Below are 18,029 nucleotides of genomic sequence, written 5' to 3'. Positions count from 1 at the left end.
ATGGGCCAAAGACAAAGAGCAAGAGGATAGCAAGTGAAACCAAGAAAGAGAGAAAATGATGAGATGGAAAAAAGGGGAGGACAGCAAGGGACAAAGAGATTGAAGGAGGAAAGCATATGGTAAAGGCTGCACTTGATTAATAATTATGAGTATTGTCAGTGACCGAGTGGCCGTCCCATTCCCCCTGCTGTCTACTGGAGGGGCAATTACATAGGATTTACCCCCCATGCTCCCTCCCTAATAAATCCTCCCACAGTACTTCATGTGCCCAATCTTCTGCGCTTTCGTGCTTCCCTTTTGTAACTCCGGCAGCTCCCCTGTTCCCATGGCGATAATGGGAGCTGAATGTAAATAAGTGGTAAATACCAAGGGACAAGACCTTGGTTTGGAGTGAAACCTGGGACTGATCAAGCCCTGCCTGTCATTTTTTTTTTCAGACTGCGGCGGAGACGAGGAGGTGTAGCGAGGACAAAGGCAGGAAAAGGGGGTGGGTGGGGTGACTGGTCTGTCTAGCAGGAGACCCTGGTAAAGGCCCTGGCCCCAGGGGGTCAGTCTGGCCCCCCTCTGTCAGCCCACTCCCTCTCTGGATCCTTCATCGATCCCATCCATTTGTCCTAGACATACAGAGCGAGGCAGAGACAGATACAACAGATATGACACAAATTGAACGTTTGTCTTAAAAACATATAGCCGATCGTTAGTACCTATGAAATGTAAAACCATAAACACATGCACGCAGACTGAACTGCCATGATTTCACCTTTTACATTCCCAAGGGATGAGAGGGATGGCCTGGAGTAATGTCAGGAGGTAGAGATGATCTCCTCAAATTACGTCTCTCTTTCCCTGAAGCCCAGGGGCTCTCCTCCTCCTCTTCTCCATGTTAACAAAGACAATCTGCCTGTGTCGTTTGGCCAGCGCTCAGCATTGGTTTGTATGGCAGCGGAGGAGCCGGTGCACCTGTCAGAGGTGTGGGGGCCCATCTGTACAGTAACAAGCAGCTTAGTCCCATGCCTGCAGCAAGAGGTGGAGCTGACAGAAGTCTGGCTTGGGTTTACTGCACTCCTGGGAGAGTACATGCATGTGTGTCGAGGCTTATAGAATGAGTAGGTCATGTTGGCTCATTAGAAGAACAAGGAAATACAACTATGAGTGTGTATTTGTGTGCGGGATGGATCGCACAGGTGCATCCTCTTTGTACTTTGTGTTTGTTTGTGCGCATACTTTGTTAGTTTGTGGTTTGCATGCCTGAGGGATCATAATGATTCATTGTCTATAAAGAAGGAGAGCTGCGTAGTTATGAGTGGCTGAGAGGTTTACAAGGGTTATAAGCACAGCTGCATCCTGCATGTAGACAAATGAGTCTGAGGCGAAGGTCTGAGGAATGAAAATTGTTTGGCAAGATTGTAAAGAATACAGGAAAACTTGGTTTAGTTTATGGATTTTCAGTGGTAAGCTTTAGCACTGAAACAATTAGTTGATTAATTGATCATTCAGTAAAGTTATGATGGGCAATTGTTAACTATTTCTATTTTATCGACTAGAGGATTCATCGATTAATTGAAAAAATCATTCTCAGATTCTTCTCAGATCATGAAAAAAATTGTTAGTTGCAGTCGCATATTGTATTGATATTTTGCAGGTGATACAAATCTAAGTATAAACAGTCATTTATATCATTATAATCAGAATATTGGGCAGTGATCCATTACAGATACTCTGTCCACATTATTAAAACACACAGACATGCATACACACACACACACACACACACACACACACACACACACACACACACACACACATAAAATGTGTTAACCTATGTTTCTCCCTTTTCTTAGTATCCCAGTTTTCCCCCCTGGGAGCAGAATCATGTATAACCCATTTCCCCTCATGATCTGGCATGTAAAGATTAAATATGTAGCCGTATCATCAAACATTTAACGCTCACACTGCTACAAATCACATTCCTAATCGTGTGTGGACTTTTGGGGATACGGACTCACGTGCACGTCTTGATCCTAAGTAGATGTGAGTGCGCTGTTTGCATGCTAGAGTAATTCACAAAAGTTGTACGGAATCGCCAGCAGACAGGCACGCCTGCTTACTAGAGTGTTAATTGTTAAATCAGTGTTGGGGAAACAATGTTGTCTTATCCACTCGGCCACTAACAGTAGGTACGTGTGCGTCTAGCTGTGTCTATTTCTGTGCATGGCGTAGGCTATGAAGCCTCCTCTGCACTGGGTAAAGTGGGCTAAGTTTACTGGGGCAGAAAATGCAGGAGCGTGACTCAATCCAGCGCCTTCATACAACCAGCCTCTAGAATATGCCTCTGTCGCATTCTGTCTGCTCAGTGCCTCTCAGATACACACTCACTCTCTAGTGAGAGGCTTGTATGTAGGACAGGGAAGACAGAGGCAAACACTCTGACCAAGTTAGAAGAGGTAGAAGGTGTTTGTGTTTGCTTGTAGATGCGCCTTGATTCCCCTGTGTATCAGATATTCGATGCTCTAGTCAAACGTCACTTATATTTCAAAGTAATTTTACTCTGGTTAGTCATGAACATGTCTTTCTGTAAAAATCCAAGGTGACTTTCACTGCAGCAAGAATGACACAAGATAGTCGAGTGCACCTGCCTCTCTCCTCACAAGCCTCTCTAGAAATCACACACACACACACACACACACACCAGTACCCAGAGAGACACACAAGTAACAGAGAGGCAATCGCCGTAATGTGGAATGACAGATTTGGGGTGTGGAATGACACAGCAAAAATTCAGATTACTAACAGCGCTGCAGAGAGTGACTTAGCAGAATCCCTTTCATCTGCACTTGCTGTCCTTCAGCACTCGAGGCTGACAAAAAAAGACATGAATGGAGACAGGAAAACAGGAAAAGACAGAACAAGTGGCAGCAAAAAGATAAAAATACTAGAGGACAGAAACAGACATACATTATGTGAGGATTTTTTTTTTTTAAAGAAAATGCTTTCAGGCAGATAATAACTCACAGTGTGACATACGGTGAATCAACAAAACCTTTTGTGGTCATTTGGCCAGACACATGAGCAGATGCAGTGTGTTGCATTCCCCGCAGACTTTAACACCTACTTGTCCAGTGTATGAGACTGGCAGTAAACGCTTTAGACAGTTAGCTGCAAACAGTTGCTTAAGAGGCTTTATCAACATGTCAACTGTCTAGATACTATTTTTGAGCGTGTGAGTGTGTGTGTGTGCAGACCTCAAACCACTTGGAAGATTGCCCAGTTTGATTAGCACATATCCCTAATTTCCATGCCAGGTGGACATCATGATCAAGCAGGCGCCCACACACACACAGACACACATTCTGTACTCCTGCTCAAAATTAGAATTAAAGAGCAAAACTGTCTTCAGAGCTTTTGGTATGAATCAGGATAAGAGACGCTTGTTAAGTTCGGTTTTGTGATGCACAGTTTGAGCTGCTGCAGGAACCGACAGTCTGGTGTTCTGGACGCTTACTGGATTATTGAGACAGTCGGCTTCCAAGAGGACAGCGGCGTTGGAGAAAGATGGAAAGACACCTCAGACTTAGACTGCCTGAGCATGTTTCATTCACAGGTACTGTGAAATGTAATGAAGTTTAGCAAATGGGTTGATATAGAAAGTTTGGGTTGTTTGAATGTAACTCATTTTTAATATCTCGCTGAGTAACTATTTGTCGAATTGTTTGCCATTTCATTATGCTTTTATATGTATGTAAATTCATACTCTAAATCTGTGTGTATGATCATATACTTGAGTCAGTGTGAAAGAGGCTTCGCAGGGGATCCCTGTATATTTAAATAAATTTATAAATCTGTGTAGAAACAGCAGTTTGGGTATTCAAACCCCTTCTTCCATGTAAATTACATGAATAAGTTTGTGCATTTTTAAGTACATGTGAGCGTACCTTTGTGTATGAACGTACTGTTTGTGTATGTGTGTGATGGACCGCAATGTTTCTATTATGCAAAGAGGTGAGATGATATTAAGCCTTCTCTAAGATGGCTGTAAACATGGCACTAACGATTCATTCCGCTACCTTCACTTACCATCACACACACTGGATTACACACAGAAATCTGAGTTTTAACCCTTGCCGTACAAATAAGTGCACACTGGGACATGCTGTCCTGTGTCGCCTCTCTGCTGGAGGCTAAGCTCTTCACTAGAAAATGCCGGTCGAGAAAGACTACCTGCCGCTCTGTGCGTCTCCTCGCTGCATTCACACTCCACGTGCCACCTGCTTCACAACTCTTAGAGGCCATATACTGTCCGTCTTCCTCTCGCTGGAGGGTTTTTATAATGCATGAGCGGCATGCAGATGAGAATTAGAAGGATATTTCTGAGTTATTAATGGCGGGGTGTTACATATTCACAGCAGGCAGCATTAGGAGCAACTTCAGGAAGACAGGCAAGCCTCCCGAGGGCAACAAAAGACTGATGGATCTCCGCACTCTGTCTTTTAACACCCAGTGGTGTGTATTATGGCATCCATGTGTAGTGTGCATGCATGTGTGTGTGTGTGTGTATGTGTGTAAGTGCACAGAATCCAGGCTGTGCAATAAGACTCGGTCACACTCCGATGCACTTGACCACAGAGTTTATGTGAGAACTGACGAGCAGCTGATCCTGTAGACCTCGCAACCAAGAGAGGTCAGAGGGCAAAGGTCATTGTCTCTCTGGGTCTATGTGGCTTAGAAGGAGGGCAGTAGGAGGACAGCAGGGAGAGATAAGATTGAGGGCGATGTAGCATGGGTGAGAGAGGAGAAATGAAGCGAGACTGGATTGAACAGAAAAGAGTGAAGTAGCAGGAGAAAATAAGAAAAATCAAATCAAAAGAGTGAGTTGGGTTTCAGCTATAACCTGAGAACTTTGACACAGCTAGATTTCTACTGAAAAAAATTCTTTGTCATGTATACACTTGTATACCAGGTTTCTAGGGCGTACCAGAAATGCTGTGCATGATAAAGACTTCAGAGAATGATAGTATCACTATTACGGTCTGACAAGAAATGAAACTGACAGTAAAAAAAGGAATAATAGCATCTAGAGGTCTAAATCAGTCATTAGCTAGGCCTATAGCTAAACATTAAGCTTTCTTTAGAAAATGCAGACCATTTGCACAGAAGGAAAACTGAGGCTTTCTCACTGCGGACTGTGCTGTCAATCTAAATGCTCTGGCAAAAAAAAAACAGGAAACAGCATCTTAAATCACTAAAACCAGCCTTGGGACCAAACTATTGTTAGGGTTATCAGAGAAATGTAACTACTGACCAGTTGCATGTAAATGCTAGCATAACATTAGCCACATTACTGCTGTGTAAACTAATTTTCCAGACTTCCTGCAGTAACTTGATTTCTCCCAGTAACTTGGTTTATTGTGCGTATGTAAATGTAATCAATGTCTCCCTACTTAGAGCTCATTACTGTATATAGTCATATCCTGTTTGTTGGTACAGCCCAGCTAAACTCACTTCCTCCTCTTTACTCCCCTTCTGTCTGACTCAGTCTCTCTGTTTCTTTCTGTCTACAAGCAAGTCTTGTTACAGACTGAGGGAGAATGGGGGGTACATTCCACCAGCGCTTGCATAGAAAAACAAAAACAGCCCCCTTCCACGCACGGAGTGTCCCAGCAACATCCTTCATCCCTCCGCTTCCCGTCTTCTTCCACTTTCCTTCCTCCCTCATTGAATCGCTGCACCCTCTACCATGCACCCTTATCCTCCCTCCGACCCCTCTCCTTCCCAATCAGCCCCTCTACCCCACATGCCCTATCCTCTACAACCCTCGCTTACCCCTCCCCGTCACTGTTACATAAGCTTCCAGTCATAGATCCAGGCCATATCGCTGTTGTTTTCCCCGTGTGTCCATGGGAGCCTCAACATCCAGGGCCAGCCCTTAATGAGGCCCCCACAAAGGGCCATTGATGAGAGGCCCAGTGTGAGAGAGGATGACCCCAGCCAAGAGCACCCAGAACTGGGCATCAGCTGCCCGAGGCTCTCCCTCCACACAAAGACATCCACTGTGGACAGAGACCTGAAAGGGCATGGAGAAAAAAAGGGGGAGAGTGAAAGGGGAAAAGAGGGAGGAGATATTCTGTTCAAACAACTTAGAGAATGTGAGATAGAAAGATATAAAAAAAAAAAGAAACAGACACATAATTTAATCACAAATTAGTCACTTCTCTGACTGTTAGCGCCCCATAAAGTCCTATGCTTCCTCCTCCTCTCTTCCTGCTCTGTGCATCCTAGCAGAAGCTACGAGACCCACCCTCTCTGCCCTCCCTCTGCCAGGGAGTTGTCAGTATCTTCATCTCTCTTGCTGATCATAACTCAGATTTGGAGAGGGGACAACGAGGCTCCAATTTGCCACAAATCCTCATTGGGAGACACGTTGCTCAAAGGAGCGCTCAAAGAACTCTGGGGAGACTCCTCACTCTTGGAAACCGTTGGAGCGCTTATCGGAATCCAGGCAGGTTTTCGGCGCCAAGTTTAGAGGAGTGACGTGTTTGTTTATCAGATTTGGAACTGATTGTTTGTGTGGAGAATGAAAGTTGTTTGTGTGGAAAATGAGGGCGGACAAATTAAGACAGACTGAGAAGATGTCGTGGCACGATCGCTTGGAGAATTTAATACCTGACATGGCTTCACTACTTCATTTGAGCCAACTGTCAGCATCATTTGATCAAGCATAACGACAGAGGGGAAGAGAAAGGGCTGTAAAGCCAGATTTTGATTGACAGTCTTCAATTTTGTAGAAAAATCAAATTTCCCTTTGGTGGCGTTTTTTTGGATCAGCTGAACGATGACTCTTGCAGCTCGACTTGAGGACATAGAGGTGACCCTGGAGCACATGCTTATGGATGTTTTTGTAAGTCTGCCCGCTTTTTCTTTTGTCCATTTTTTTTCTCAATCTCAGTAATTTCCTTATCTGCCTTAAAATTCATTTAACTAAGGCTTTTTAGTCTTACATCACCGTTCCTCTCTTCTCTTTGTGCATGATATGGGTGACCTCTCCAGTGCATAATTGGAGTTGGAGACCATAGGCCAACATATGTTCACGTCTCTTTCCAGATGCTCTCTCATTAATTAGCACAGAAGAAGAAAAAAAAAATGTGCTGATTAAACGGCAGACACTGTGGTGATTTAGGGAATAAACTGGCTGACCAGGAATCTAACCTGGACTGCACGGCCTACATGACTCGACACCACTCAACAGCCCACTGAGTTAAGACTTAAGTCTTTGGGAATGTTAACTCAGCATGTGAGGAACTTTCATCCAAGTATTAAATCTAGGTAGTACTTATGCTTTCTGTCGTCTGCAGCCTTCGTATTTATCTGCAGATAGCCATAAATCTTTTGATTAGGAATGAATGAAATCTCCAAGTACAGGAAGTAAGGATTGAGAACGAGGAAATGAGGGATGAAAAGAGAAAAGAAACAGAAAATCTGATGGATGTGATAGTCGGGTTTCTATTGCCCGTGACGCTTGGTTGGAGGTAGATTACTCAGGCCCCTGTGGTTTACAAAGCATTCGGTCTGTGGGAATGAAAAACTACTCCACAAACACACACGCACACGCCGAGACACAAACACACTTTCCGCCTCCTCCTCATAGACACACACACACATTTGTACAACATCAGAATCCCTGGTTGCTTTGATCTGCTTGCTGGTGTAATGAGTTCGGTCGTTAAGCTTCTGTTTCCCTTTAACATTGTTTACAGGCACAGGCATCTGTCGGAGGGAGTAATCTGTAATAAAGTAATCTGTCCTTTTCTGAGATATATACTGTGCTTCCAGTGAACACTATCAGCACTCAATTTCACTGCTGCAGGGCAAAGATGTCACTCATATATGCAGAAATTTGATGCCTCACTCCATCAGCCTATTTTGGAGATTTGGCCTTTTTTCATATACCCAATAGATGATTTATGACTTGAGCAATAAAGATTAGTGTTTATGGCCAGAACAGGATTTGGATTATTCATGCACTGCATGTGGGATGGAGAAAAAAAAAAAAAGTGGGAGTCAGGAAAACGCCCGTTTCCTCTACATTTCCTCTCAGCATCCTAATTACACTGCTTATTTATTTATTTCTGTAATTGCTTGTAGAGGCTGGAAAACAGAGGGTTATCTGGCCACTTTGCATACTTAAATGAGAAATATTCAAATCGCCTGCACCCTTTCCCAGCCTGGTTGCTTACTATGCGCACATATGGCAGTGCACGCGTAGTGTCACACACACACATGAACGTTAAGACATTGCACACATGAGCTAATAAGAGGCCTATTTCAGTGAACCATCAAATAAAGGCAGGGGGAATTAAACATTTTTATGGGAAGGCTTACTAGCAGTAGATGTGTGTCAGGCATCAAGCATCTTATACTACTGAAACTATTTTATCAGAGTGTTTCGAAACTGGAGACTAACAGTAATAATTTACTTTTTATATTGAACGTCAGTGTAGAATCAATGAATGAAACTGTCTCAACATACATGTAAATGTATGTTGTGTGAATTAACTCATCTATGTGCAGAGACAGAGGTCATTAGGAATATTAAGAGTCATTAGAATAATGACAGTGCTTCTCCACCCTCTAGTAGAGAAGCCCTATCTGTGCTGCTCATTGGCTCGGAGCAGAAACAGAGCGCACAGCTACATTCAAGGGTGCACAGCTATTTTCATTAGCACAGCAGCATGTATGAATGATTCAGGAAAGCCAAGAGGATCCGAGGGAATGAACTTCCTTTACAGCCTCTTTTACTACAAGAAAAGGAGGTCACTATTTTGTTGCCTTGATTGCTCGCAGGGAGCTAGAGTGGAAGCAGAGTAGTCATATTTGAAGACTGTATATTTTTCAGGTCAACACTTTTATTTCTTCTGTATTCAAGGCCTCTAACACAGATTTAAAGCACCTCGCTGCGCATCACTTGGTTGCAAAGTCATGCCTGCCAGCTTAAAATTCAAAGACCCTAGTAAGAGAGCACAAAAATCGGCACTTGACATTGCCGCAAAAGCGAGGAAATTTTGAAAACAGCAGACCCAGAGGGAGTGATTGAATGTCGCTCAGAAGAGAAAGACTGTCTATTCGTTTTTTAAAAGGAAAAACAGCAATCATCTCTGCTACTGTAGCTTGCTTTCCATGACATTTGTGACACAGAGGTCTCATTCATATAGCAACGTACATAGCAACGCTGGCACAGACACAGTGACAAGACCTTTTGACACGAGTAAAATAGTGGCGTGATTTGTATCTGCTGATTGGATTTTTTTTTTTTTTTTTCGTTTTTCTGGCTGGCTGTAAAATGTCTGTTCACGGCGTCATATCAGCTCCTGCCAAAGCTGCTGTGTATTGTGTCGCTGGTCGGCTGGTGCTGTGCGAGCAGTGATGGGGGGGTGGGGGGGGGGGGGCGGACACAGAGAGATGGCAGCTCCTCATTCAGAGGATGCCTCGCAGTCTCGCACAAAAGGCTTGACAGTCACGTCAGGAAATGAAGCGCCATGATTAAAAATGCATTCCGTCCTTGTGTAGTTTAATTGAATCTCCTCCTCATGCTCCCCAACAACATCCCCCCTCTCCTACCCCCACCTCTACTCCTCTTCCCTCAACATCCCTTCATGTGATGCAGGCCTGGAGGCACAGTCAAACATCCCCTTCTCTAACTCCTCTTCCTCCCTTCCCTTGTTTTCTACTCCATCCCCCTCGTCTATACTCAAGTCAGCTTTCACAGAGGAGGACCTCAGCTGGATGGGATTGTTTCCATCACAGCTGTACTTCTCTGCTCTTTCCAGCAGCCATAAAACACTAGTTCATATCTTTGGGAGAGCTGGTCTGCCACAAAGGGCCTGTGGTCTCTGAGAGCATTCAGTCTTCCTGCCAGAAGCACAAACACTGTGACGCACTGATACCAAGAACTTGTTCTCTCCCCACAATGACAATTGTATCACAGCATTTTACAGTGTGTGTACGTAATCTATTCTCCAGCGTACTATTATTTTTTTCACCGCGCCACTGTGGATGTGTTGATTCAGATAGAGAAGCTATTGACTGGGCGTATTATGTACGGTCATTCTGTTATGTAATGGGTGTGTCCTCTGCCCAGTGACAAAATTGTTCAATTATAGCAAGATGACCTCCCCTCCCTCTCTCTCTCTCTCTCTCTCTCTTTCCCTCTCTTGCTCTGCCTCTCTCACCACCAAACAATTGTAGTCCAGTCTGAATTAATCTGGTCCTGGTATTGATTGTTGTAAGACTGGAGTGTCAAGTCTTCTCAGTGCCAAGGAAATAAAATAACAGGACCCTGCTTGTCTGTTACTTTAGGATCAGGCTCACATTATTCTATAGTTCTTTATTGTCCAAAAGCAAAAATCTGTGAGTCCATCTCTCAGTATTTTTGACTCCCTTACCTGCTCTATAGCACTGGGCTCCAGTTATTCTTACTGAAGGAGTAAGTCTTTAAAAACAAATCACAAATATATGGATTCTTGTTGTAGTGATTTCCTAAAACAGCTAGACACTTTTTAGCAAATGTTACTCAAACAGAATTATCTAGGGGGAACTAATTATTAGTAAATGACTTCACATTGCCAACTGTCATTCGAAGAAACAAGTCACTCACAGCAATAATGTGGCTCATTCATGTCTTTTTCCATTAATTTTTTAAATAAAAAACACATAAGTGACCTCTTGTTAGTAGGTTAAATTCATTGCCGGTTTGGATCCTTCCATGGGATTTGCTGGCAATCAGAAAAATATGAAATTGCCAGCCTTAACCTTTAAATGACGTGTATAGGTCTAAGCGGATTAGTCAGACTGATTCCTATCATCAGAATTCCAACATATAGGTTTATTTTCCAATGTTCTGGGAAAACCTCAATTCCCTCTATAGTATGAATCAAATTTGAATATTATAGTCAGGCTTCAATCAGATGTATCTCATTTTCTTGGCTCATAATTCTTCACCCAAATAAATAGAGAAAAGACAATTATCATAAACTCGATCCAATTTTTATGTGCACATAATAAACCATAAACTAATAAGCTATTATCATTCAGCCTTCCATTTCCATCACATGCAGATAGATTCTGATGTCAGCAGGCCGAGCACACACTGAGGCTTTCCAGTAGGCTTGGGTGAATAATTCAGAAGCCTCGTCTGCTATTCACTGGGGCAAATTGCACATTCAGCGCCCATTCAAGTCTGCCGCTGCTCTCATAATAGACTTCTGATTGGCCCATTGGAATGATATATTCTAATTCCATTAAGGCATAGATGACTGTATAATGGCAGTGCATGTGGACTGCACTCCAACAAAGACAGTTTTTTTTTTCCAAAGCAATGGTCTACACACCTTGTCAAGGTTATAAACAGAGCACATTCAAAGGTGGAGTGATTGGCGATTGTTCAGTCTGCCTACATTCCTTTGCTGCCAGTGGCTGCAATGTTAATCATACTGAAAGAGAAACAAGCAGATACACACACACACACACACACACACACACACACTCACACACACACACACACACACAGCACCTCACAGCGGGTCGAGCAGATGTTGCGCTGAGCGACACGGTTTGACCAGGACAACCTGTCCCTGTGTTCCACCAAATCTCCTCCGAAATACAAATATGTCCCAGTTTCCACAATGAGTCACGTACTAAATGTCCCCATTTCCTCAAAATCTCACAGGCTGGCTTTTACCTTTCTGAGCATGTAATAGTGTTTCCCAGGCCCTCTTACACAGACACTGCTGAGGGGGATGATAATGGAAGTGGATGCGCCCCTGTGGAGAAGTCCTTATGATTGGTTCTGGCTTGATGAAGGGTGAGAGACCTTGCTTTCTGCTCATCTCACTCTCATGAGATAGAGACAACACTTGCATACACTTACCCGGTGAGAAATGAATTGAATTATGCTATCAGGGTGGTATTGTTGAGGCTATATGGCTGTGTTTTCTGAGCAATGGTGCTGTAATTCAACCCTTTGTAATTTGTCTTGAAACATAAACATTCAATCTCCCCCCTCCCTGCTCGGGATGGGAGGGGGTCCAGCTAGAGGGCATTTCCATAAACACACCCACACACACACACACACACACACACACATATACAGACACAGAAACACAGTGAGAAGTAGGACCATAGGGATGAGTCAGACAGCCGTGGGCAGAGACTGGCTGGGTTATCAGGATAAATTAATGCGTAAGACAGCCAGGATTGTACAATTGAGAACCATTCCTTCTTATTATCACAACTACGAACAAAGGCTAGGCGTACACACACATACACACACACACACACACACACACACAGAGTAAAAATAAAACCCAGACAGTCCAGGCGCTTTGTTTGCACCTCCTCCATTAGCATCTCCAGTGATCCTCTCTCTTTCTTTTCTTGTTTCCTTTCTCTTCTCTGTCATTCCTTCACAGGTTTTTTTGGGGGGGAAATGTATTAATAGCTGATAGTTCATTTTGAGGACAGCTGGCGTGAACAGATCTGGTACACTGAGGCACGTCAGAATCTCCCAGCTTTTTACTTGATACTTGTAGTTTTATGCCTTATTGTGCCTGCAGATTTGTATTTCACATATTTTTTTATCACCAAGTGCAAATCCCATTTGCTTTTTTATTTTCGTGAGCTTGTTGACTGAAATGGGTCATTGTGTATCTAGCCCGAGGCGGCAAGAATAGTAACGTTTTGTTTTTATTTATTTATTTATTTCCCTCCTGTCAAGATGAGTAAGAAAAAGAGGCTTATCACCTCACTGGATATGAAGAAACGGAATTTAAAGGAGAGAAGAAGAAAAAAACGGAGCAGAAGAGAACAAACAAACACAAACCAATATTAAACTGTTCAATTAGGAGAGCGTATTGTCGTCTCCCAGTCAAGGTATCATACGAGATCCCTATGAAAGCGGCGAGGTTATGTCTCCCCGAATCAGCGGTGGCAGTTAATCTCTGTCATCATAAGCTGAATTAACATCAAACACATCTAACCAGTCGCGGCGCGCTGAGAGAGAAATGAGTCGTGTCTTTTAGCTCCTTTTTCTCAATTCCTCTAGTTTGTCATCCTCGAGACCTGGATGTCTGCACTCTAGAGCTAAGTTTATAAATAGCCCTCTGATATTTCTCATGTAGGCCACAGTCACTCACACACTGATGTGGGCCAGGGTATTGAATAAATAATGCTTACTGGGGATTACCACTGCGGATGATTTTCTCCTGTGTGCGCCAGCTTTAACACAATGTATGTGTGTGTGTGCATCTGTATATGTGCGACATACAGTATCATGTCACTAAAGTCAGTCGGGGGCGGGGGGGGGTGGGGGGTCCTCTCTTAAAGAAATTATATGAGGCGGGATGGAAGAAGTTGCTCATTTTGACTGGTGGTTTTAATCTGATTTCATAGCCAGTGACCCAGCATCAAATCACCTCAATCACCAAGCTTACTGGTTACAATCCAGTGCTACTACGCAACCCACACAAGATGTTTACTGTTATATGTGCGTACCGAACATCTGCGTGCGTGCATATGTGTTTGTTGATCCACTTTAGTTAATCAGCTGACAGTTGAGTATCGATGTGCAGAAAGCAAACAGAGCTCAGCGGTGAGTGATGACGAGAATATGACAGTAAGTCACTAGGCGCAGCTGTAACTCATGAGTCCAATAGCTTTAATGGACATGTAAAGACCACCGTGGTGGATACAGAGGACTGACTCAGCTGAATGGGATGCAGCTTCCCACAGCTCTCTGGGGCTGCAGCCATCGTGATAAAAGATCTCTGCAAGGGTCCACCACTGTCACAGCTTTGTGAGGGGAAAAAAATCTGGCTAATTTGCACAATTTTCTGCATACAGATGATGAACCAAGTGATATTATTATAAACATCTGCATGCATGAGAATAATAACTGCAATGATCCATGTGTGTGTGTGTGCGTGTGTGTTTATATGGTGTGTATTCCCCTCTTTGTGTCCTAGACCAGACAGTTCAGGGAGAGAAAGCTGGATGTGGGATTTTGAAGATAATCTCCCAACCAGATGGCAAACATCCCATATTCCTTTTGAGGTTCCCCACGTGATCCCCTGTAAAAGCTGTGTGTGTGTGTGTGTGTGTGTGTGTGTGTGTGTGTGTGTGGTGGGGGTATATATGCTCATACACAATTATTATTAGATCACGTGATTGGAATGCGTATGCTAATAACAGCCGTAACGTCACATTAATCCAGTGACCTGGTTAAGCCCCCAACTGAAAGAAGTGAGGAAGGGAAAGGAGGAGGTGGAGGAGGAGGAGGGGGGGGGGCAGAGCTGCCAGAGCTTGGAGAAGAGAGAGGAGAGACAAAGCGCGCTCCCTCTCACACACTCTCACACACTCATTCAACCTCATGAGCGGCAGAGTGGAGCGGAGCAGAATGGGAAGTGCTTTAACACAGAAGGAAATACAGGCAGAGAGAGGAACATAGGACCGGCTCAGGGCTGCTTCTACACACACTTAACATCACACACTCCTTTTCTCATACACACCCCACGCGTGAGCTCGCGTGAAAGCCAGCTGCCAGGCTGGACGGGACGGCGAGGACACCCACCTCACACACTCGCACACATGCCCACACACCCGCGGACACACACACTACTCTGGAGCGTACTATGGTGGTCCAGGGAGCGGTGACACCCGGGAGAACCCGCCGGCTGATGCTAAAGCTGCCGGTAGGGACTCTACGGAGGAATAGTGGAGAGAGGGTAAGACACAAGCCTCACTTAATTCCTCTTCCCCACTTTCTCTCTTCCTCTCTGACTCTGTCCCCCTTATGTGACTGCGTCTTGCCGTGCTGTTGTGTGTGTGTGTGTTTGTGTGTGTAAGCGGGATTTAAAAAGGTTCCTGGCTAATCCAGGGTACAGCATTAGATTGGAGTCGGTGGAAGGCAAGTCAAGAGCAAAGCTTTTAATCTCTACAGTGGACAATACTTCTCTGTGTTTGTCTTCCTGTCAGTCTGAGTCTGTCAGTCTGTCCACCTCTCAGTCTGTCTCTGTCACTGCTAATGTATTCCACTCCCGTCCTCAGTTTTTCAAGGTTGCAGGGAAGTCTCTGTGGGAGTGCTGTCTTTGAGTGCAGCTTGTTTGCCTGTCACTGTCAGCGCAATTGAACCGACTGGAGACATGAGTTAGTTTCCTTTCATCAAGCAAAGCCACACGTTAGCCTTGCCTCGCAGCTTTATTTAAAGTGCTGGATCCCGTCCTGTCCTCAGAAGCCGGAGTGTTTATGTGTTTGTGTAAATCTGGTGGGTGTGGGGCCGAGGGCTGAAGATAATAGTTTCCAGCTAAGCTTAGACGTGGAATGTGGGTTGCAAAGTTAACCTTCGTGTCAGTTGTATAGACAGGCTACGACCTGCCAGGTGATTCACCTCTTTTGCTCTTCAGCAAAGTTGTTTACAGCACGAGAAAAGCCGCCGCGCGTGTACATGCGTGTGTACGTGTAACCGAAAGCAGCACGCAAGTTTGCAGCTGTGAGCGTATCCGTATGTTTGTGTATGTGTGTGTGTGTGTGTGATTCCCTGCTGCATTCATTCTGTGATGAGTTTCAGCTCTCTTTTATGTTGTAAATGCACTGGTATTAAAATGAATCAGACTTAAGTAGAGAGTGTGTCAGGTGATGAGCGAGCTGGGCTTACAGCTCTACCAAACTGCTTTCCCAAAATCATGAGGTGCTTATAGGATCATATCGCATTGAATTTTCATCTCCCTTTTGAAACCTCTGTCTTTCCACTCGATGTGTTGTGACTTAAGTTTCATTAACATGCCTCTTTGAGCGAACGTGACATCTAAATGCCATGAGCTCTTCCGAGAATCGCCGGTCTCTTTGTAGTTCCCTCCTTTGATTGAACGGGAACACAGATGATACAGTCATGCATACAAACACACACATGCTGTACACATGCTATCATAAATTACACAGTGTGGCCGTATTGGATGAAGACAGTTTTCACTTTAATAGGCCCTTACTTCACTTCACTAAGGTTAAAATAACAGCTATAACCTTCACATCTCCTTACACAGAAATACATAAAACACAACCTAGTTTCTTTGCAAAAGAAAGCTTTTATAGTCAGGTTGCACTGAAGTGAGAGACTTGAGAGGAACTGGAGTCTCAGACAGTATAAGTTAGAATTTGTTCTGATGCTTCCAGATATTATCCAAAGTATAGCTGCAACGATTAGTCAATTCATCAATTAGTCAATCGAAAGAAAAGTAATCGATTAATCGCGTATGTCATGTTCCAAAAACATGTGACTGCTCCAGATGTGAGAAGTCACTTCTTGTTTTGGTTTTACATTATAATAAATTGATTATTTTTGGGTGTTGGACGGTTGGTCGGCCAAGGCGAGACGTTGCATTCTAGGACATTGGGATTTTTCAGTGTTTTACGATGTTTTATAGACCAAACAATTAGCAGAGAAAGTAATCTGCAGATGAATCAATAAAAAAAATAATCACTACTTGCAGCCCTGATCCAAAGACGTCTGTAATTGTACAGTGGCTGGTAAAGTAATAAACTGTGATCTGATGGAATCTAGCTGGCTGGTCATTATCACTGTCCTTTTAAGAGAAGTAATTGCTACTGCTTGATTGGCTGAAACCACATACATGTGGGCACAGGCATGCACGCACACACACACACGCACGCACACACACACACACACACACAGTCACTCAAATCACCTTAATTAATGGAGAAATGCTGATTCTCTCACACAGGAGCGGAGGGAGGTCTCTCTCCCCTGATTGCATTCTCTTTCTCTGTCTCCAACTCTTCTTGGAGCCAGCTGTGTGCAGACAGACTGAAGGGGAATTGCTTGAAGTGATTTACATACTCTTTGGAAAAAATGGCTGAATGCATCGGTTCGCCATGTACAGCAAGAATGCATGCAGATTTTCAAAACAGTTCCCACCACATGGGCAGAAAAGAGTGTTTAATAAATGAATAGAGGTTTTCAAAATCATCATATTGTCTGTCTGATTTCTTTCCTCGGTGATGACAGGTGAACAAAGCTCAGTCATCTACTGGTTCTACCCCAGAGGCTCCCTTCCATGTCCCATGTCCTTCCCATGTCATTACCGATCCACTGAAATACTTTCACTTCTGTACACAGCTGCAGCTTTGTCCTGCTCTGACTTGTCATGTTAGATAACTCACTGCGTTATAATCCGATCTCTGCCTTATGCAACTTTATGAGCTGCACAGATGAGTAACAGCACACAGAGAAAGATATTGATAGAATCTATATCTATAAGCAGCTGACAGAGCAAAGTGGAATGTTATAGTGGAAATGTTTATTTCTGGGAGATTAGATTCAGTTAAAAGCATTTTGCATACTGAGTTTTTTATATCCTTCGGCATTTAACAGTGAACGTGCAGAGGTCAGTGGGTGCGTTTCACCCCTGGCTAAACGCTTCCCTCAGTACTCAGTAACTAGTTGTAAGCATATTTTAAAATGGATCCCCTAGATTGCTTTTCGCCTTCCCAGATCACAGATTGGAGGAGATGCACCATCTTCTCATATGTGCCCTGTCACTTAATTTAATGCAGATGAATCATCTCACGTCTTTCTCCGTGGTTTCTGATGGATGTGGGTTTCTATCACACTTAAATGAGTAATATGTACAGGGGGAACACAGCCATCTTTGTTCATGGTCAGCAGCAATGACACATCTGAACAAGACATGCCTCGTTAACCGCAGAACAATAGAGGAGGAGCCCGACTCGATTTCTCCCCTTTTTCTGTCTGAATCACCTCGTTTTCTTTACCTCATTTTCTCCTCCTCCTCCTCGTTATCGTGGCTCAAAAATCAGGCCTTCATTTCAAGACTTGACACGCTTCACTCCTTACTCTCTCTCTCTCTTGAATACCTTTTATACATTGATACATTTGCTTCATTACAACAGTTTTGAGTAAATTAAAGTGACAACACGTGAAAGGAGTATATCATCATGAGCGCAGA

General features: G+C 43.8%; 1 protein-coding gene across 4 annotated transcripts in view; it reads left to right on the top strand.

Annotated features, from left to right (window-relative positions):
* The window catches only part of frmd4a (FERM domain containing 4A), a 101,773-nt gene that overhangs the window by 25,410 nt on the left and 58,334 nt on the right, over positions 1-18,029 (top strand). For 2 of the 4 annotated variants that reach the window (XM_044355807.1, XM_044355806.1), the window contains exon 1: positions 14,424-14,771. The exons of 1 other annotated variant lie outside the window; for it this stretch is intronic. In XM_044355807.1, the coding sequence (XP_044211742.1) occupies positions 14,679-14,771 (93 nt within the window). In that variant the 5' untranslated portion in view covers positions 14,424-14,678. Of the gene's footprint in view, positions 1-3,313; positions 3,602-14,423; positions 14,772-18,029 lie in introns of those variants that run through there. One more of the 4 variants, XM_044355804.1, reaches the window with a different exon arrangement.

Source organism: Thunnus albacares, chromosome 7, assembly GCF_914725855.1.
Source record: "Thunnus albacares chromosome 7, fThuAlb1.1, whole genome shotgun sequence".
Lineage (NCBI taxonomy): Eukaryota > Metazoa > Chordata > Actinopteri > Scombriformes > Scombridae > Thunnus > Thunnus albacares.
The sequence above is the reverse complement of the archived record's forward strand: the minus strand, read 5'-3'. Positions and strand labels throughout refer to the sequence as shown.